The 22,604-nt window shown below is 42.5% G+C and overlaps 1 protein-coding gene across 1 annotated transcript in view; it reads left to right on the top strand.

The window, feature by feature from the left end:
- The first annotated feature begins 4,440 nt into the window (after positions 1–4,440).
- Positions 4,441–22,604, top strand: part of rcc1 (regulator of chromosome condensation 1) — a 39,258-nt gene continuing 21,094 nt past the window's right edge. The window contains exons 1-3 of the mRNA XM_063034053.1: positions 4,441–4,585; positions 5,755–5,845; positions 13,126–13,316. Coding sequence (XP_062890123.1) covers positions 5,770–5,845; positions 13,126–13,316 — 267 coding nt within the window. The 5' untranslated portion in view covers positions 4,441–4,585; positions 5,755–5,769. The remainder of the gene's footprint in view (positions 4,586–5,754; positions 5,846–13,125; positions 13,317–22,604) is intronic.

Here is a 22,604-nt window from a genome sequence, read left to right as displayed (position 1 = left end):
AGGGTCAGGACCTCCATGGTTGTGAGCTCAGGATTGCTGCCCATGCCACATGCTAGTGAGGCCAGAAATAGGAAGATTATACAGTTTAACATGTGGCTAAGGAGTTGGTGTAGAAGGGAGGGTGTCAGATTTTTGGATCATTGGGCTCTGTTCAAGGGAAGGAAGGTGGGACCTGTATAGACCTGTATCGCACCAGAATTGGAGGGGTCTAATATCCTACTGGGAAAGTTTGCAAGTGCTGCACAGTGGTGTGGGGGTGGGGATTAAACTAGAGTTGCAGTGGAATGGGAACCAGAGTGCCAGGACAGTTAGTGGAGAGGTTGTAGAGACAGATGTTAAGACCTCAGACAAAGTTAGGAATCAAAAGGTTGAGCATGAACTGACTAATGCCCTGAGCTGCATTTATTTCAATGCAAGAGGTATTGTAGGAAAGACAGATGAGCTCAGGAATGGATCAACACATGGAATTATGATATTGCAGCCATTGGTGAGACAGGAGGGGCAGGACTGGCAGCTCAGTATTCTGAGGTTCTGTTGTTTTAGATGCGACAGAATGGGAGGGATTAAAAGGGGAGTGGTGGCGTTACTCGTCAGGGCAAATATGGCAGTGGTCAGTCAGGACAGACTGGAGAACTCGACTAGTGAAGTGTTATGGGTGGAACTAAGGAATGAAAAATGTATGACCACATTAATGGGGCTATTTTACTGGCCACCTAACAGCCCGAGGGATTTAGAGGAACAGATTTGTAGAGAGATCACAGACTGTTGCAAGAAACATAAGGTTTATAGCAGGTGATTTTAACTTTCCATATATTGACTGGGACTCCCATAGTTTAAAAGGACTAGATAGTATAGAGCTTGTCAAATGTGTTCAGGAAAGTTTCCTTAATCAGCATGTAGAAGTCCCAATGAGAGAGTGAATGATACTTGATCTGCTATTAGGGAATGAGACAGGGCAGGTGACAGGTTTGTGTAGGGGAACACTTAGCATCCAGCTATCTCAAAGCCATTAGTTTCAAAGTAAATAAGAAAAAAAAAAGTCTGCTCCCCAGGTTGATATTCTAAATTGGAGATTCTAATTCTGATGTTATCAGAAATGATCTGGCAAATGCGGATTGGGATAGGCTGGTTCCAGGCAAAGCTGTACTTGATAAGTGGGAGGACTTGAAACTTTGAGAGTATAAAGCCTGTATGTGACTGTCAGAAGAAAAAGGTAAAGTGTTTCCATGCTGTAATTGTTATATGATTATATATGGTTATAACAGGTTTAGGGAACTTTGGTCTTCAAGAGATATTGATGCTGTGGTTAAGAAAAAAAGAGGTGTATAGTAGGTATAGTCAGGTAGGAACAAATGAGGTACTTATGGAGTATAAGAAATGCAAGAGAACACTCAAGAAAGAAATCAGGAGGGCTTAAGGAAGGCACGAGGTTGCTCTAGTAGACAAGGTGAGGGAGAATCCTAAGGGATTCTACAGATATGTCAAGAGCAAAAGGATTGCAAGAGACAAAATTGGTCCTCTGGAAGATTATAATGGTAATCTGTGGAGACAAAAGAGATGGGGCAGATCTTAAATAGATTTTATGCATCTGTATTTACTCAGTAGACAGGCACAGAGTCTATAGATGTGAGGCAATGCAGCATTGACTTCATGGACCCTATACAATTTACAAATGAAGAGGTGTTTTATGCCTTGAGGCAAATCCTCGTGGCCTGACAAAGTGTTCCCTCGGACTCTGTGGGAGGCAAATGTAGAAAATGCAGGGGCCAGAGCAGAGATATTTAAATCATTCTTAGTGTTAACTGAAGAACTAGAGTATTGGGGTCTGACATCAGTTGTGGGAAAGTTATTGGAAGGTGAAAAAAAGATCTAGTCCTTTCCCGACATATATGACAAACAAACTCTCTTGGGCTTTCAGCCAGGTACTGGTATCGATTTTAACAACGTTTCAATAAAAGACTCTGCCATTTTCGTCAGGGTTGATGCATGGGCATGTCTACTATGGTGGTATATATACCCCCGTTGTCCATCCCTCCTGATTGGTTAGTCTTCATGCAATCAGGTTTCCACTGTGCCACCTTGTTTACAATCAAATTCCAGTTCTAACTTAGAATAAGACCTTTGTCTTTGTTAAAACTCTTCTCCTCTAGTTTTATTTCAATGGCTTCCTTTATCAAGTGGTCCCAAAAGCCATTCGTGCCACACCGCTGTTTTGCGTTGTCAAAGTCAATCCTATGATCATTGCGAATGTAAGTTCTGCTACCACCGATTTCTCCAGATAACCCAAATAGATATTGGAAGGTATTTTAAGGGAACGGATATATGAGTATTTGGATAGATATGGACTAATTTTGGATATTCAGCATGGCTTTGTGCATGGCAGATCTTGCCTAACCAACCTTGTAGAATTTTTTTGAGAAAGTTGATGAAGTCAAGGCAGTGGATGTTGTCTACATGGACTTTAGCAAGGCATTTGACAAGGTCCCGCATAGGAGCTTGGCCAAGAAGGTTAGTCGTGTGGCATTCAAGATGAGGTAGTACATTGGATTAGACATTGGCTTTGTGGGAGAAGCCAGGAGTGGAAGTAGATGGTTACCTCTCTGACTGGAGGCTTGTGACCAGTGATACGCCATAGGGATTGGTGGTAGACCTGTTGTTGTTTGTCATTTATATCAATGATCTGGATGGTAGTGTGGTTAACTGGATCAGCAAATTTGCGGATGACACTTACGAGAGCAGCAGTTATACCAGTGTCCAAGAACAGCTCGGTCAGCTGCCTTAATAACTATCATCATGTAGTACTCACATCTACAGTGATGAAGGGCTTTGAGAGCTTGGTTAACACTACAATCAATTCCAGCCTCAGCAAGGACCTGGACCCACTGCAATTTGCCTATCGCCACGAAGGGTCTACGGTGGACATAATCTGTTGGCTCTCCACGTAGCCTTGGTCCACCTGGACAATACAAATACCTATGTCAGGATGCTGTTTATTGACTACAGCTCAGTGTTTAAACCACCATTCCTACAGTTCTGATCGAAAACCTCCAGAGCCTTGGCCTCTGTATCCCCCTAACAGGATGACCACAATCTGAGCGGATTGGAAATAATATCTCCACTTAAATAAGTGCGAGAAAAGAGGAAAAAGTCCGAGATAGTGTTCATTGGTTGTTTGACCGTACAGAAATCTGATGGCAAAGGGGAAGAAGCTGTTCCTGAAATGCTGAGTGTGTACCTTCAGGCTCCTGTACCTCTTCCCAGATGGTAGCAATGAGAAGAGGGCATGTCCTGGGACATGGTGCCCTTAATGATGGATGCTGCCTTTTTAATGTGTAGATAGGATCCATAGAGGGGAGGCTCGTTTCCCTGATGTATTGAGCTGTGTCCACAACTCTGCAATTTCTTGCAGTGATGGGCAGGACAGTTGCCCTACCAAGCTGTAATGTGTCCAGATAGGATGCTTTCTGTGGTGTATGGATGAAAAATGGTGAGGATCAAAGAATCTTTAGCTTCTTTAGCAGATTTCTTTAGCTTCTAAATGTTTAAAAAATGTTTGGAATAGCAGCATTTGTGAAAGAACAATGGAAATAATGGTCATGTGCAGGGAGAGGAGTTAGCTTTCATATTCCTCTGATTTTTTTATGGTGATTGGCAGTCCCATTTAAAGGAGCATTACTGCCACCATGGAGGATGGTGTAGAAAATTGGGGGAAGAAAATAGACACTAACTACTTCATTTTTTAAAATTGACATACAGTGCAGAGTGGGCCTTCAGGCTCTTCAAGCCACATCACCCAGCAGTCCCCCAATTTAATCCTAGCCTAATCATGGGACAATTTACAATGACCAATGAACTCACCATCCAGTACCAGCAGTATCTGAACCATGGGAGGAAACTGGAGCACCCGGACGAAACCCACACAGTCACGGCAGAACGCATGAACTCTTTACAAGCACTTCTTTCAAATAAAAGCTAAACTACCCCCAAAACCCCTATCGATTGTAAGAAATGAAATTATGACAACCCTGGATGATGTTTTCCAACAATATACAAGAAACAATTAAGCATAGTGTACCCATTTGTAAGTCGTGTCAAAATAATTCCTTCCCTTCTTCCATACACCTTACAGCTTATAAAGGTGTCTCCCTTTATGCCCATAATCCCACGTCTTGCCATAACCCCCTAACTCTTAACTCTACCAACCCCTTAGCTTCTGAGTTGTTAATTGGAAGGTCTATTTCCACTGTGGAACTTTTAACACCTTTCTGAGCGAAACAATCAACCCCCTCATTCCGCTCAACACCTCTGTGTGCAACGACCCATACGAAGCATACATGTAGACCAATGCTTGACGAACTTGTGAAAGTAAATCTGACCTACTGCTGGAATGACCAGTTTGAAGACTCCTGTTTGGCTTCCACGTGAGAAAAGTTGGCCGGTGGATTTCAAACCGGGCGCGCTGCCCTGCGCAGTGCGCATGCGCCTTCGGGCCGAGTGAGGGGCGAACGTGCGATTCGGCTCGGCGGGCGGCCCGGTCACCGAGCGGACGGGTGAAGTGCTGGACCGAGAATCCTTCTGTTACCCGGTTTGTTCCATCGACAGCGACCGCGGTGGCGTGTCACGGTGCTCAGGCGCTGAAGGCCGCTTCATTTTCCCCTCACCCCACGGGGCCTGGATCCCGGGGCGCACACTGACTGACCGGTCGCCCCGACCCTCTCCCATTGGAGTCCGCGCTGGCCGGGGCCAATCCCGCTCGTCCCCCGGACCCGGGCGCCCCCGGTCCCGGACCGACTGGAGTGGGGCCGGTTTCCCGGGACGCGGGAATTTCAAACGCCTTGGGCCCGAGCTGCTGGGCTCAGGCTGCCCTGCAGTCCGCTCCAATGGGCTGGATGCATTTCAGCATTATTCATTATTCCCCGCGTTTAAAAGTAGTTTTAACCATTGTAGTCGCGCAGTGTGCCTGTGATTTCTTTTATCAGATGTTCTTGGGGTGTTGGGGATGACAGCAAGATGTTTGAGCGCATTCAGTTAATTTTGAAGAGTCGTGTGGATAACGATAGTTGTCGCTTTTATTTTTGGCTGGGCACAATTATAAGGCCCGACTACAGTCAGCTGGGTTAGTTTTTTTGCTATAGTTCTGTTGTGATCATTTTTTATTGCTGGAATTATTTCTGAAAAAGGATTTCGAAATATTCTTGAAAGGAATAATCGAGACTGGGGATGGGGGTGAGGGGTGCGACTGTTGGCACTGAGCTGGAAGTCGGCCTCTACTATAGGAGTCTAGACATGTTTTTAGATGTAGCCTGCTGCAGTCTTAATGTGGAGTTATCGTAATGATTCAATGTAATGCAATATTTGTGCCTTTATAACCTAATAAGAATCAATGACTTAATACAAAATCAGTTATTTATTAGTTAATTTTTAATTATTTATGTATTATGCGGACTGACCTGCTGAACAGTAGTTTGTTGCTCCATGTTCCAGTATCTGCAATCTTTTGTTTCCAGTTATTTATTAAAATGCTACACATATTCAGCATTTGTAGTTAAACACAGCAATTATCATAAAGTGATGGGTTATTTAACAAAGGAACTTTAAAGTTGGTTGGTTATTTTAATGTGTTTCTTATCCGAAAAGCTTCACAGATGGGTGTAGCTAAATCTCATGTCATCATGTCATACATATGTATTTTTTTGACTCTGTGTGCAATGAATTAAATCATTATTCAATAATCACTTAAATAATGTTTGTCAGGAATTTCTGAATACAATGTCAGGAAAAAGACCAGTGAAGAGATCAAAAGATAATGAGAAAAAGCAAGATGAAGAAAGTAAAAAGATAAAGAGTGAGTATATTAATTTACTTTGTCAATCACTGATGTAAAATGCCAAGATTTCTTTGTGGTATTAGCTATTTACTTATTTTTAGATGCCTTCTAAGCTTTTAGTAAATATTCATATTTTCTGTTACTCTGATTTTAGTGTTCGATCAACAAGTGTACAACAATTGATAATAGTATTCTGCTTGAGAGTGCTTGGTCCCTTTTTTTTTAAAAAGGGAAAAATTGGTTAAGTATGACTGTTTTGGTGGTCTGAATTGGTGTTGCAGGTGTAGTGCAAATTATCTAAACTGCAATGGCAGTTTATCTATATACCAAAACAATGTGGGTCAAAGTTATGGGAAAACACAGATGAAGATTATTGGGATGTTAGTGTCAACTTCTGAGAAATGAGATTAATTTTCCATTCATCTTTTGGGAATTCTGGTATCCCACACTAAACTGATTCCACAATCTATGGACTCACTTTCAAGGACTCTACAACTCATATTCTCAATATTATTTATTACAGATTTATTTTTATTTTCTTTTTGTATTTGCACAATTTGTTGTCTTTTGCAAATTGGTTGTTTCCCTGCCTTTGTGTGTATTTCATTGATTCTGTTGTGTCTCTTTGTATTCGCTGTGAATGTCTGCAAGAAAATGAATCTCTGGGTTGTATATGGTGACATATATGTATTTCAGTAAAGGTTGTTATAGCCAGGGGTGGTAATGGGGACAAGCTCCCACTACCTATTAAATGCTCCCGATGGCGTGCACCTCAAACGGCTTCTGACAATCAAGTCCAGCTCCTGGTTTTTGTATGTGGCTTAGCTGCTAAGCCCAGCGGAACAGTTTCTACTGACAGGAGAAGGGGCAATGGCAGTTTACTGGTGCCTTGAAACCAGTCACTTTGGGCTGATGGGGCTCTTTAGCTGCGGTTGGCAGCTCATCTAGGAGAAGAAACTTCCACTGCTTTGTGGCTATACTCACTCATGGGGAAGGCTTCAGGAGTAAAGCCCTGAGGGAAAATTCTGGAGCTAGAGGCAGTCCTGCATTGAGTTCAATGCTGATTGGCAACTCCTGCGATGCTGCTGACACCAAACTGTATTGGTCTCCGCCATTCTTTAGGTTCACCAGATGCATGGAGAGGGGGAGCTTGCTACACATGTAACAACTTTCTCTCCATATCATACTGCCCAGGCTTGTGTATCTATACAGCTAGGACACAATATCCATGGTCGACCCTGACCGACGGAGGCCTCGTATGTACTTTGAAGGGTACTGTTTTAGTTGCTAGACTAGTTTTTAGAGATCTGGACTATTGACTAAATGACTTGTGTTTGAACTCCCACTGCAATAGCTGTGACATTTAAATTTAAGTAATTAAGTACATTTGGAAAACTAATCTAGTAATATAAAATAAGTGAGTATAAATGAAGTAAAATAAATCTAAAATAACAACCATATAACAACTGGATTTTAAAACCCATTTAGAGTCATAGAAAAGCACAGTGCAGAAACAGGCCTGTTGGCCCAACTAGTCCATGCCTTTTAAACTGCCTACTCCTATCGATCTGCACAGGGAACATACCACTACTGTCCATGTACCTATCCAAGCTTCACTTAAATGTTGAAATTGAGCTTGCGTGGACCACTTTGCGGGTTTACTAACGATCTTAAGTCCTTGTCTGTCCTGGCCAATGTAGTTAATTCTTAACTGCTTCCTTTGAGACAGATGTGGTAGTGATGCCTACATCTAATTATCTACAGGCTGTGTACTCCCTATGAAACAACGGATAGAGAATTCTCCGTACTGGGGAGAAAGGTCTTTATGGGTTAGTAGTCCTTTAGCAGCCAGTGCCCCTATATGTCCCTAATGTTTGCAGCAGCTTTATTCTTGCTGGTAAGTAGCTTAGCTTTCTAAACTGAAATTGATTTATCTTCTTGGAGATAGTACCATTGTCAAAGAACACAGATTTCAGAAGAGTAAGTGACAAAACAAGCCTAGCTTCAAAGCCAAGCCTAGGCAACAAGCTCATTAGCATGGTGACAACAAGTTTTGAATTGTTGATTGAACTTCAGTTGCTGTTCACTGAATCCTCCGAAAGAGCTCTTAGGTATGGCAAGAGAGTTGGATTTGGCTTTCATGCATTTCATGGTTGAATAATATGTCAAGTAAAGGCTTGCCAGTTAGTTGAGATAAATTGGAAGTAGACTTCTGCCACTCTAGGTATCTAGTGATAGGTGTCTGATAATCTGAATCAGGTTTATAACCACTGATATATATCATGAAATTTGTTTTGTGGAAGCAGTGCACTGTGAAACAAAAGATGCTATTAAGTTACAAAATAAATGGTACAAAAAATCAAGAAGTAATGTTCATGGACAGGGGAAGAAGTCCAGAAAATGGGTTTTCAGACTCTTGTACCTCCTCCCCAATGGTTATCCTCTTCCGGAAGATAGGGGTGCGCTTGGATGCAGCAGCCACTCTGGATCCAAACAAAGTAATTGTTTGTCCTTTGTCTTTTTTATGATCGCAAGACACTGCTAAATATTAAGAACATTGAGTGCAGCAAGGCTACTCCACTAGTGATTGACTCGATAGTAAGAGAGCTGGAGCCTGACCTGTTGCGCACTATGTTGCTGCCTGCATCAGCAACCCAAGGAGGAATGTGCTAAAGGCAATATGCAATCCAACAAACGGTGGAAATGATTATCTTGGATGATTTTATTGTGATCACAAGACCTTGTTGGACATTTTTAATGTAAAGCACTGTGAGTCTGATTTGACAAGACCGATGACAGGAAACTGTGTGGCCTCGGTTATGGCGCGGACCAGGCCCTCATGCCTCGGAGTTGTCTGTTAACAGCCGCCGGGGTAAGAGGAGCTGGAGGTGGCTATGTGCCACCAGATTCCATACTGGGTTGGGGGTTTGCCCTCCTGTTGGTGCTGCTCTCCAGCGTTTGCCCAGTGGAAGGCAAGCTGGGCTGTTAGTATATAGCTGCACTTGCGTGAGATGAGGAACTGTTGTGTGCTGTTCTTGCAGAAATATGGCTTCAAGACAATGACCGTGCACCATCAATGTACAGGCCATGACGTTCGGGGACTTGGGCTGTGTTATTTAAAAAAAAGCATTTTGTAACTTTTTTTTTGCTATCGTAATTATATGTGCTGTATGTGACTGTTGGTACTGTGTTTTGCACCTTGGCCCCAGAGGGACACTGTTCTGTTTGGCTGTACTAATGTGTATAGTTGAATGCTAATTGAACTTGAAGGTAAGCTAATAACTAGAAGAGGGCATGTCCTCGATGGGTTAGAGTCTTTACTAGCAATGCCACTTCTTGATGCATCACTTAATGTCATCAGTGGTGGATGCCCCCTTCTTGAGGTGCCTCTTGAAGGTGTTCTTGATGGTGGAGAGGGTTGTGCCTTTGATGGAGCTGGTTGAGTTCAGTCTTTTTCAATCCTGTGTGTTGTAGCTTCTACACCATACCAGGCTGTGATGCAACCAGTTAAAATTTTCTCCTCAATACATCAGTAGAAGTTTGCAGCAGCATATAGTAACATGCCAAATCTACTCAAACTCCTAACGAAGTAGAGCTGCTGACATCCTTCTTTGTGATTGCAACAATTTGGCCAATCTTGGTTAAAATCAATGATAAACATTTCTCATTTGTCCAGATTACAATTCTTCTGTGAGGCATTTGTTTTTCAGTGAAAACACTTTTGTCTTGGATTGAAATGCATTTCAGTGATCCTCATACCTCGATAACGCTCTTCTGATAGCAAGATGAAAAATGGGTGTCTGGAAGGATCAAGCCCAGATATAATGAAGGAAATCAGTTGTTTTTTTGTGGCAGGCTCTGAATACCCACCCCTTCACCTCTGCCCTGAAACCTTTTGAAGCTGGTACCTCAGATCAAGACTAGTATTGGTGATAATGCTTACTGAATTAGTGTGAATTTCCTCAATTCCCAAATTTCCTCAATTGCATGATTAATTTCCTCAATTAATTTCTATCAACTGACTTTGACAGCTGCATCTGAGCCTTGAGTACTGGAGTTCCCCACCCCCAGCCTTCATATTTTTAGCATCTGCAGTGTTTAGCTTTTTATTTTTTGCTATTGATAATGTCAATGAATCTTTAAGGGTCAGAGAGAGTAGAGACAGAGAAGGCTGAAGGCAGGGTGAGTAATGGAGGGAGATGAGGTTATGACAATGGCTTAAAGTGACTGTATGATGTCTACACCTGCCCACACAAGTGTGTTTTTAACCCATACAAAAGAGCCTGGTCTCCAGTATCTGAATGTCCTTGGTTCTGGTCAGGGCTCTTAGTCTGCCAAATCTGTGCTAGCATGCAATAGCTGTCTCATGAGGTCATGGGCAAAGAAAGAAGTCATAGGGCATCTTCCATTCGGTAGGAATTTTGGAACTGAGCATATTGCAATGGCTGTTGGGGGTAGCCCTGACAGAGCAAAAAAGAATATTGCTCTGAGATGAACTGAGAATTCACATCGATGTTAATTGATGAAGAGGGAATAATTAGCTCATCTAAGGAAAGGAAAACCAGGAGGAGAAATGCCATCTTCATATGATATTTACTTGAGAATATCATATATCATTAAGAGTTATTTCAGACAACTGCTTGCAGGCAATCCTGACAACTTCTAATTAAACAGTCTATAGAATCTGGATTTCCCGTAAAGTTCACATCAGAATCAGTATTAGGTTTATTACCACTGGTATGTGTCATGAAATTTGTTAACTTGGCAGCAGCAGTTCAATGCAATACGTAATATAGAAGAAGAAAATTAATCAATTACAGTATATGTTTATTGAATAGATTAAAAAACCATGCAAAAACAGAAATAATATGTTTTTAAAAAGTGAGGTAGTGTTCACGGATTCAATATCCATTTAGGAATCGGATGGCAGAGGGGAAGAAGCTGTTCCTGAATCGGTGAGTATGTCCCTACAAGCCTCTATACCTCCTACCTGATGATAACAATGAGAAAAGGGCATGCTCTGGGTGCTGGGTGTCCTTAATAATGGACACTGCCTTTCTGAGACACCGCTCCTTGAAGATATCCTGGGTACTTTGTAGGCTAGTACCCAAGATGGAGCTAACTAAATTTACGACCCCCTGCAGCTTCTTTTGGTCTTGTGCAGTAGCCCCCACCCCCACTCCCCCCATACTGGACTGTGACGCAGCCTGTCAGAATGCTCTCCACAGCACATCTATAGTTTTTCAGTGTTTTTGTTGACACACCAAATCTCTTCAAACTTCTAATGAAGTATAGTCACTGTCTTGCCGCCTTTATAGTTGCATTGACATGTTAAGCAATTAATCAACACTTATGAATATTCTCTTGGCTTCCCTATCAGAAAGGAAAAGGACTTTTTGTGAAATGTCGGAAGCTACTTAACTACAAATGCAAGGTTCTTGGAGGATTGGATTGTACTCGTGAAGTCTGAAGTTCAACAGAACACCTATGAGTTAAAAGCTTGATGCAAAGAAGGAATGCAGAGTGTCCAGGGATTTGCTGACTACTAATGACATGTATAGATTCATAACTACTGCAATTTGCAACAGTATGCAGTGGAGGAGAGATTGAAAATAGAGGGACAGTCAGCATTTATTGGAATCACGAGATGCTGGAATCTAAACTTTGTGGGCCAAAGGGCCTGTATTGAGCTGTAGGTTTTCTATGTTTCTAAACGACAAAACTTTTGGAAGAACTCTGGTTAAGCTAATCTGTGGAGGGAAATGGACAGTTGACATCTTGGGTCAATGCCTTCTGGACTGGAAAAAATAAGAGGGATAACCAGTATAGAGGTTAGAGGAAGAGATGGATGAGAGCTGGTAGATGATAGAGGTGAGGAAGAATGAATGGCAAATAGAGGAGGAAGGAGTACCAATAGTGGGTGGTGATAGGTAGAGGTATTTATTGGAAGAGTGTTTTGAAGAACTCCTGTGCCATGACTCCATCCTTGATGCTAGTGCCCTATAGAGGTTCTGTGGTGAGCTATGAATTCCGTCACCCCATACTGAAAAGAGATTGAAGCTCTGGAAAGTTGACCCATGAGGATTCAGTGACTTAAGATATAGGTACTCTGTGTCAGGGTGACTGGATATTAATTGGCAGTGGGTGCTCAGACTCTTTCCATCATCACATCTGTTTCAGTGACATTCATGTGAGGTAACCTAATGAAATTTGATGTAAATACCTTCATGACCTCCTGCTACACACATTTAATTTGATGTAATTTACAAGTTAGATACTTAATACTCATATTTTTCAAGCCACTTAAAATGTTTGGAGAATACATACTGACATTTTTGGAAGCATCATTTTTTATTTCCCAAAAATGTCTCCTTACAAATATTTCTAAATCCTTGAAGTCCCTCCCCCAACAGCATCTTTGGTAGCTAAGATTATAATCCTGAGCAATTATGGATGGGCAGTAAATCCTTCCGTGATATTTGCACTACAAAAAATAAATTTTAAAAAGTCACTTGAGATCTGATATATTATGTATAGGAATATTGTAAAAAGCTACTTCAGTTGCAATCTCTTGTACAAGTATGGTCGCCAGTAAACCTCTGGGTTGATAGCTGACTGCTAAAGGCAGGCACGGGGCCATGTCAATGCAACGTGGAAGGAAACTGCCATTTGAATTGCAATTTGCAAATACTGAAGTGGTTTTATGGGACATAAAAACAAAAAATCGTCATTCAGTATTGAGCCTTTTCGCTCCCATTCTAGTTAAATTGCTTTGTATTATGGCCCCATTTGACCACTTTGGTTACATAACCCTGTCTAAGAAGAAACTACTTTGTCCAATTTTACTTTTTTCAATTTGGGGAGAAGTTCTGGTTTTCCTTGGTGCTTCCTGATCTAGCTCTGGAGAGAAACAAAGTATGTCCCCTTGCTTTCTCCAACATCAGAAACAAAGGAGTTATGTAGTAATAAGGAAGTGTGGCAACCAATTTATGCACAGTACATTTCCTCAAACATTAATGTGATAAATATCCCGGAAAGTTTTTTGTCATTTGTGTGGGATAAATGTAGGCCATGACTTTGGAGTTCAATCAACTTGTGGGATTTTTTATGTTCAGCCGAGAAGAGAGTTGAATCTTTGGTTTCACGTTTCATCTGAAAAACTGCACTCAAAAGTAGTTTTGCACAGGGCAGTATGGGCCTTGAAAGTTTAAATTTTAGTTTTTAAATCTCTTGAACAGAACACCCTTCTAAGCTGTAAAACAATATTGTAAACTTCATCTGCATTTCTTTCTTTGCAGTCTCACATTCCTCCCATGGGGTAAACTCAGGAATTGTCCTGACGCTGGGTCAGGGTGATGTGGGCCAACTTGGCCTTGGGGAAAATATCTTGGAGAGGAAAAAACCTGCGTTGGTCAAGGGGCTGCAGGAGAAGATTGTGCAAGTGGAGGCTGGTGGAATGCACACTGTCTGCCTAGGACAGACAGGAAATGTAAGTATTGAAAGAAAGGTCAAACCTACTGGCTAGTTGTGTGATACCTGGGTTATGATGGAGGGGGATAGAAAAGGCTGGAGTCGCTTAATACTTTAGTGCAAGTGTGTTTATTAGTTATGTTGAAAAACAAATGTAAAAAAGTTAATGAAAATAGTGAAAAGAAAACTGACAGTATTTACCAAAAGATATCCACCAGTAAACACCATAATAGTTCATACTTTTTGTCCAGTGTGAGCTCCTGGCAACTCCGACCTGTGTCTCTCCCAAGAGCGATGAGCTCTGTTTATTAGGCACTAGGACGTACATTTTTAATTACCCTCTAAGTTAACTCAATGTTACACATGAATCAGAATATGATGCACCCCACAGTGTAGATACAATCTTATTACAAACCAAACAGAGGTATCTACCTTGAATGCAGAATACAAACAATATATATACACATTTACATATCCCATTACAGTACTAAGGAAATGGAATATTCTGCTGTGTATGGTGGGAAAAGCACAATAAAACCAACCCCTTAGGACCCATTATTAGAATATACCGGAGAAGACATTGAAGTGCGTACACTCAGTGCAACAACAGCAGAATTGTTTGTGCGTGTGAGGAGTGCGTTTACCGAGTGCTCAAGCACCATCTATTTTTTCCAGATGTGCTCTGAAGAGCGTTGTAGCTGGTTGCATCACCGTCTGGTATGGAGGGATCATTGTGCAGGATTAGAAACAGTCTATGCCAAACCATTAATTCAACTAGTCCCATTGACCTGCATCTGGATATAGCCCTCCATACCCCTCCCATCCATGTATCTATCAAAAGTTCTTTTAAATGTTTAAGTCTACCCTGCATCCACCACTGTGCTGGCAGTCCATTCCACACTCTCACCACCCTCTGAGTGAAGAGGCTCCCCGTCAGTTCCCCTTAAACATTTCACCTTTCACCCTTAACCCATGACCTCTAGTTCTAGTCTCACCTAACCTCAGTGGAAAAAGCCTGCTTGCATTTGACCTATGTATATCCCTCATAATATTGTATACCACTATCAAATCTCCCGTGAATCTATACATTCTAGGGAATAATGTCCTAATGGATTCAACCTTTCCCTATTAACTCATGTCCTCAAATCCCAGCAAACATCCTTGTACAGTTTCTTAACTCTCTTTCAATCTTATTAACATCTTTCTGGTAGGTAGATGACTAAATCTGGGCACAGCACTCCAAATTAGGCCTCAAAAACATCTTATACAATTTCAACAAAACATCCCAACTCCTGTACTCAGTACATTGATTTATGAAGGCCAGTCTGCCATTTCTCAGCCAATTTCATCAATTTGATACTCTTCCTTGCTGTCCACTACATCCCCAATCTTTAGACATCTGCAATTTTGCTGATCTAGTTTACCTCTTTGTCATCCAGATCATTGATGTACATGACCAACAACAATGGACCCAGCGCTGATCCCTGCGGCACACCATTAGTCACCAGCTTCCAGTCAGAGAGGCAACCATCTACAGCTATTCTGACTTCTTCCATGAAGGCAATGTCTAATCTAATTTACTACCTCTTGAATGCCAAGCGTTGAACCTTCGTGACAAGCTTCCTAAGTGCGACCCTGTCAAATGCTTATTCCTAGCTTATTCTTAGAACCTTTCTTAAACAATGGAACAACATTAGCTATCCTCAATCCTCTGACACCTCTCCTGTGCCTAAGGATTTAAATATCTGCTAGGGCTCCTGCAATTTCTACACTAGCATCCCACAGGGTCCGAGGGCTTGTCAGTCTGTCAGGCCCTGGGGGTTTATCCGCCTTAATTTGCCTCAAGACAGGAAGCACCTCCTCCTCTGTAATCTATATGGGGTTCTTTACTTTGCTGCTGCTCGCCTCATCTCTATAGACTGTGTCTGTCTCCTGAGTAACTACAGATGGAAAAAAATGCATTTAAGATCTCCACCATCTCTTTTGACTCCATGCATAGATTACCATTCTGATCTCCCAGAGGACCAGTTTTGTCCCTTGCAATCCTTTTGTTCTTAACATGTCTGTAGAATCCCTTAGGATTCTACTTAACCTTGTCTGCTTGGGCAACCTCATGCCGCCTTTTGGCCTCCTGATTTCTTAAGTGTTCTCTTGCATTTCTTATACTTCTTAAGTACCTAATTTGTTCCTACTTGCTATGCACCTTCCTTTTTCTTAACCAGGGCCTCAATATCTCTGAAAACCAAGGTTCCCTTAACCTGTTATCTTTATTCTGACAGGCATACACAAGCTTTGTATCTTCAAAATTTCATTTTTGAAGGTCTCCCACTTACCAAATCACTCTTGCCAGAAAACAACCTGTCCCTATCCATACTTGCCAGATCCTTTCTGATATCATCAGAATTGGCCTTTCTCCAGTTTAGAATCTCAACCGAGGACCAGATCTATCCTTTTCCATAATTACTTTGAAGCTAATGGCATTATGCTCATTGGATGCAAAGTGTTCCCCTACACAATATTCTGTCACCTGCCCTGTCTCATTCCCTAAGGAAATCTAGTATAACGCTTTCTAGTTGGGACTTTTATGTACTGTTAAGGAAACTTTCCTAAACACATTTGATAAACCTTTTTCCATTCAGCCCTTCTACATAATGGAAGCCCCAGTCAATATGTGGAAAGTTAAAATCACCTACTATTTCAACCTTAGGTTTTTTCCAATGGGTTGCGGTCTCACTACAAATTTGCTCCTCTAAATCCCGTGTTCTGTTGGGTGATCTGTACTATAATCCCATTAACATGGTCAACCTTTCTCATTCCTTGGTTCTACCTGTAAAGCCTCACTAGACAAGTTCTCTAGTCTGTCTTGACCCAACACTGCTTTGAAGTCCTCCCTGACTAGTAATGCCACCTCTCCCCCTTTAATCCCTAGCGCTCTTTCATGTCTAAAACAACTGAACCCTGGAACACTGAGCTGCCAGTCTTGCCCCTTCTGCAACCAAGTCTCACTAATGGCTTCAATGTCATAATTCCAGGTGCTGATCCATGCTCTAAGATCATCTGCCTTTCCTACAGTGTTCCTTGTGTAGCCCCCCTGGCCAGCCTCAGGATCTCTCGGCTCGCAGTCGTCTAGGAAAACAGCCCTCGGCCCCGCCAAACTGGTAATCAGTTTGTGTGGATGCTGTGTGATGTACCCCACCCTGCCCAAATAACAGACAATACACCAGATACGATTAAATGATTTACAGTTTATAGATATTACTGGAACTATATAATTGATAGAGAATAAAATATAAAAGGAAAATAAAGGCGCTACACTTATCAAAGTTCAAGTTCTTCGTGCACAAACAGTTGGAGCTCAGGACCCTTTTTCTTCACCCTGTGACCCCTCGGACCACCTCGACTGGCCGCCTGGGACCAACAATGGTGGTCGACCAGATGGTCCACACGAGTCCGTCTCCGTCTCCTCTCCTCGCTGAACGCCCCGCTCAGGGTCCGACCTCTTTAGCGGACTCGCAGCACCCGGCCCATCCTCTGTCTCTCTCTCCCGCCTTCTGCCCCAAAACCTCGCGCATACAATATCTTCAGATACACCAAAAACATAACAACTGTCCCAATTGGTTTGTAGCATCTTCTTATCCTAGTCTAACCCAAAACAAGCTGCTAGCCTAAGAACTTTCTCAGCGTTTAACATAACAAAGAAGCATTCCTAAGTATAACATAACAAAGAAGCCATTTTAATTAGCCTACGCAGTAACATAAAAGACGAAACCCCCTTACACTTGATTTGAATTACACACAGCGAATTCAACATTTGTTCCACTATTCTCAACCTTTTAATACCTGACTTTGTATGTAGACTTAATGATATCTATCGTCACAACTACACCATGATTCGTTTTGGCACTGTGGTTCCTATCCCTCTGAAACTCTAGTTTAAAGCTCCCACCCTGTGCAGCACTTGCAAACTATCCCACTAGGATAGTAGTTCCCCTCCAGCTCTTGGGCTGTATTCCCTGGAGTTCAAGGGAATGGGCGGGGGGGGGGGGGGATGGATCTCATTGAAACATTCCGAATGTTGAGGCCTGAAAAGATTAGATATGTCAAAGCTATTTCCAGTCGTAGGGAAGTCCAAGACAAGTGGGCACGACTTCAGGATTGAAGGACATCCATTTAGAATGGAGATGAGGAGAAATTACTTTAGTCAGAGGGTGGTAAATCTCTGGAATTTGTTGCCACGAGCGGCTGTGGAGGCCAAGTCATTGGGTGCATTTAAGGCAGAGATAGTCATAGTCATACTTTATTGATCCCGGCGGAAATTGGTTTTTGTTACAGTTGCACCATAAATAATAAATAGTAATAGAACCATAAATAGTTAAATAGTAATATGTAAATTATACCAGTAAATTATGAAATAAGTCCAGGACCAGCCTATTGGCTCAGGGTGTCTGACCCTCCAAGAGAGGAGTTGTAAAGTTTGACGGCCACAGGCAGGAATGACTTCCTATGATGCTCTGTGCTGCATCTCGGTGGAATGAGTCTCTGGCTGAATGTACTGTGGATGGGAGACATTGACCAAGATGGCATGCAACTTAGACAGCATCCTCTTTTCAGACACCACCGTCAGAGAGTCCAGTTCCATCCCCACAACACCACTGGCCTTACGAATGAGTTTGTTGATTCTGTTGGTGTTTGCTACCCTCAGCCTGCTGCCCCAGCACACAACAGCAAACATGATAGCACTGGCCACCACAGACTCGTAGAACATCCTCAGCATCGTCCGGCAGATGTTAAAGGACCTCAGTCTCCTCAGGAAATAGGGACGCCTCTTACCCTGAGATGATAGATTCTTGATTAGCCAGGGCATCAAAGTGTACGGGGAGAAGGCAGGGGAGTTGGGATGACTGGAAGAATTGGATCAGGCCATGATTGAATGGCGTAGCAGAATGGCCTACTTCTGCTCCTCTATCTTACAGTCTTATATGCCCTCTTCTCATTACTACTATTGAGGTACAAGAGACTGAAGGTGCACACACCACACTCAAAATGCTGGAGGAACTGAGCAGGCCAGGCAGCACCTATGGAAAAGAATATAGTCGATGAAGGGTCTTTGTCCAAAACATCGACTACTGTTTTTTTTCCCATTGATGCTGCCTGTCCTGCTCAGTTCCTTAAGCATTTTCTGTGTGTTGCTTGGATTTCTGGCATCTGCAGATTTTCTCTTGCTTCTGAAGGCACACTCTGAACTTTTCGGGTACAGTTTCTCCTCTGCTGTCAGATTTCTGAATGCACAGAGAACCCATGAACACTTCCTCGGTATTTTCATCCTCTTTTGTGATGAACCAGGAGGTTTGTCGTCTGCTGAAGGTTAGATCTGTGGCATTCAAGTCTGGCAACCCTGGCCTGTACCAGAAAACCAGGTATGATTTGCAGAGGGGTATTTCAAGGGCTAAGAGACAATTTTGAATGAGGTTGGAGGTGACATTGGATGCACAGCAACTCTGGCAGGGTCTTCCTACAAAGTGAAACCTAATAGCATGAATGGCAGCGATGCTTCATTACCAGATGAACTCAACGCCTTCTGTGCCCGCTTTGAAAGGGAGAACACAACTATAGCTGTGAAGATCCCTGCTGCACTTGATGACCCTGTGATCTCCATCTCAGGCCGATGTTAGGCTGTCTTTAAAGAGAGTGAACCCTCGCAAGATGGAAGGTCCCGATGGAGTACCTGGTAAGGCTCTGAAAACCTGTGCCAACCGACTAGCGGAAGTATTTAAGGACATTTTCAACTTCTCACTGCTACGGGCGGAAGTTCCCACTTGCTTCAGAAAGGCAACAGTTATACCAGTGCCTAAGAAGAATAACGTGGGCTGCCTTAATGACTATCGCCCAGTAACACTCAAATTGACAGTGATGAAATGCTTTGAGAGGTTGGTCATGACTAGATTGAACTCTGCCTCAGCAAGGACCTAGACCTATTTCAATATGCCTATTGCCACAATAGGTCATTGACCGACGCAATCTCAGTGGCTCTCCATGTGGCTGTAGCCCACCTGAACAACACAAACACCTGTGTCAGGATGCTGTTCATCAACTATAGCTCAGCATTTAATACCATCATTCCCACAATCCTGATTGAGAAGTTGCCAAACCTGGATCTCTGTACCACCCTCTGCAGTTGGATCCTCAACTTCCTAACCCGAAGACTGCAATCTGTGTGGATTGGTAATAACAGCTCCTCCTCACTGACGATCAACACTGGCGCACCTCAGGGGTGTGTGCTTAGCCCACTGCTCTACACTCTATAAACACATGACTGTGTGGCGAGGCACTGCTCAAATACAATCCATAAATTTGCTGACAATACAACCATTGTTGGTAGAATCTCAGATGGTGACGAGAGGGCGTACAGAAGTGAGATATGCCAACTAGTGGAATGGTGCTGCAGCAGCAACCTGGCACTCAACGTCAGTAAGATGAAAGAGTTGATTGTGGACTTCAGGAAGGGTAGGATGAAAGAATGCATACCAATCCTCATAGATGGATCAGAAGTGGAGAGAGTGAGCAGCCTCAAGTTCCTGGATGTTAATATCTCTGAGGATCTAACCTGGTCCCAACATATCGATGTAGTTATAAAGAAGGCAAGACAGCGGTTATACTTTATTAGAAGTTTGAAGAGATTTGGCATGTCAACAAATACACTCAAAAACTTGTTGTACAGTGGAGAGCATGCTGACGGGTTGCATCACTGTCTGGTATGGAGGGGCTACTGCACAGGACTGAAAGAAACTGTAGAAGGTTGTAAGTCTAGTCAGATCCATCTTGGATGCTAGTCTATAAAGCGCATCCAGGAGATCTTTAGGGAGCAGTGTCTCGGCAAGGCAGCATCCATTACTGAGGGCCTCCAGCACCCAGGGCATGCCCTTTTCTCACTGTTACCATCAGGTAGGAGGTGCAGAAGCCTGAACGCACATACTCAGCGATTCAGGAACAGCTTCTTCCTCTCTGCCATCCGATTCCTAAATGGACATTGAATCTTTGGCCCCTCATTTTTTTTTAAGTATACAGTATTGACGTTTTTGCACGTTTTTTAAAATCTATTCAATATATGTAATTTATTTATTAATGTTTTTTTCTCTGCTAGATTATGTATTGCATTGAGCTACTGCTAAGCTAACGAATTTCATGTCACATGCCGGTGATAATAAACCTGATTCTGATTTAATATTTTTTACTGTACACTTGTAATTTATAGTTTCATGCATTAGAATGTATTGCTGCTGCAAAACGACATATTTCACAGCACATGACATTGATATTAAACCTGAATTTGATTGTAAGGTATTGCATTGGTGTGTTCTGAGAAGTGCTTTATTTGTGAATTCTTCTGTTTTAATGTTAATGAATTTGACAAGTTAATGATGGTAACAGCTTGAAGGAGCAGCTGTTGATTACTCTGATTTAAATGGAAACTCTGCACATTTCGGTTAGTCATTGGGACAATGAAGAATTACTATTGACTGTGATTTGATGAGAACGTTCAGATAGGTTGTGTTATTCACTTGCCTTTCAAAATACTATCTCTGAAAGTATTGCCCTACTCTGGATCTTTAGGTGAATCATTAATATTTAGTGCCTCAGTGATCGTATAGTGATATTTGAAATCAACACACTGAATGAGCAGGTTAATGTTATTTTTTTCCCCAAAAATCAAATAATAAGCCAACCGTAGGAATTTTTCTGTAAATATGAATAAATTTGTCTTTCTTTTCAAGTCATCAAAAAGGAATAATTAGTTCCTGTAAGTCCCCTCCACCAGTGAATAAGATCAGAGAAACAGACATAGAAACATAGAAAAACTACAGGACAATACAGGACCTTCGGCCCACAAAGTTGTGTCGAATATGTCCCTACCTTAGAAATTGCCAGGCTTACCCATAGCCCTCTATTTTTCTAAGCTCCACGTACCTATCCAAAAGTCTCTTAAAAGACCCTATCGTATCTGCCTCCACCACCGTTGCTGGCAGCCCATTCCATGCACTCACCACTCTATGAGTAAAAAAAAATTTACCCCTGACATCTCCTCTGTACTTACTCCCCAGCACCTTAAACCTGTGTCCTCTTGTGGCAACCATTTCAGCCTTGGGAAAAAGCTCCTGACTATCCACACGATCAATGCCTCTCATTATTTTATACACCTCTATCAAGTCACCTCTCATCCTCCGTCGCTCCAAGGAGAAAAGGCCAAGTTCACTCAACCTGTTTTCATAAGGCATGCTCCCCAATCCAGACAACATCTTGTATATCTCCTCTGTACCCTTTCTATGGCTTCCACATCCTTCCTGTAGTGGGGCGACCAGAGCTGAGCACAGTAATCCAAGTGGGGTCTGACCAGGGTCCGATATAGCTGCAACATTACCTCTCAGCTCCTAAATTCAATTCCATGATTAATGAAGGCCAATACACCATATGCCTTCTTAACCACAGAGTCAACGTGCGCAGCAGCTTTGAGTGTCCTATGGACTCGGACCCCAAGATCCCTCTGATCCTCCACACTGCCAAGAGTCTTACCATTAATATTATATTCTGCCATCATATTTGACCTACCAAAATGAACCACTTGATACTTATCTGGGTTGAACTCCATCTGCCACTTCTCAGCCAAGGTTTGCATCCTTTCAATGTCCCGCTGTACCGTCTGACAGCCCTCCACACTATCCACAACACCTCCAACCTTTGTGTCATCAGTAAACTTACTAACCCATTCCTCCACTTCCTCATCCAGGTCATTTATAAAAATCACGAAGAATAAGGGTCCCAGAACAGATCCCTGAGGCACACCACTGGTCACTGACCTCCATGCAGAATATGACCCATCTACAACCATTCTTTGCCTTCTGTGGGCAAGCCAGTTCTGGATCCACAAAGCAATGTCCCTTTGGATCCCATGCCTCCTTACTTGCTCAATAAGCCGTGCATGGGGTACCTTATCAAATGCCTTGCTGAAATCTATGTACACTATATCTACTGCTCTTCCTTCATCAATGTGTTTAGTCCCATCCTCAAAAAATTCAGTTAGGCTCGTAAGGCATGACCTGCCCTTGACAAAGCCATGCTGACTATTCCTAATCATATTATACCTCTCCAAATGTTCATAAATCCTGCCTCTCAGGATCTTCTCCATCAACTTACCAACCACTAAAGTAAGACTCACTGGTCTATAATTTCCTGGGCTATCTCTACTCCCTTTCTTGAATATAGGAACAACATCCGCAACCCTCCAGTCCTCCGGAACCTCTCCCGTCCCCAT

Source organism: Mobula hypostoma, chromosome 26 (assembly GCF_963921235.1).
Source record: "Mobula hypostoma chromosome 26, sMobHyp1.1, whole genome shotgun sequence".
NCBI lineage: Eukaryota > Metazoa > Chordata > Chondrichthyes > Myliobatiformes > Myliobatidae > Mobula > Mobula hypostoma.
This window is presented reverse-complemented; position numbering and strand designations above follow the sequence as displayed.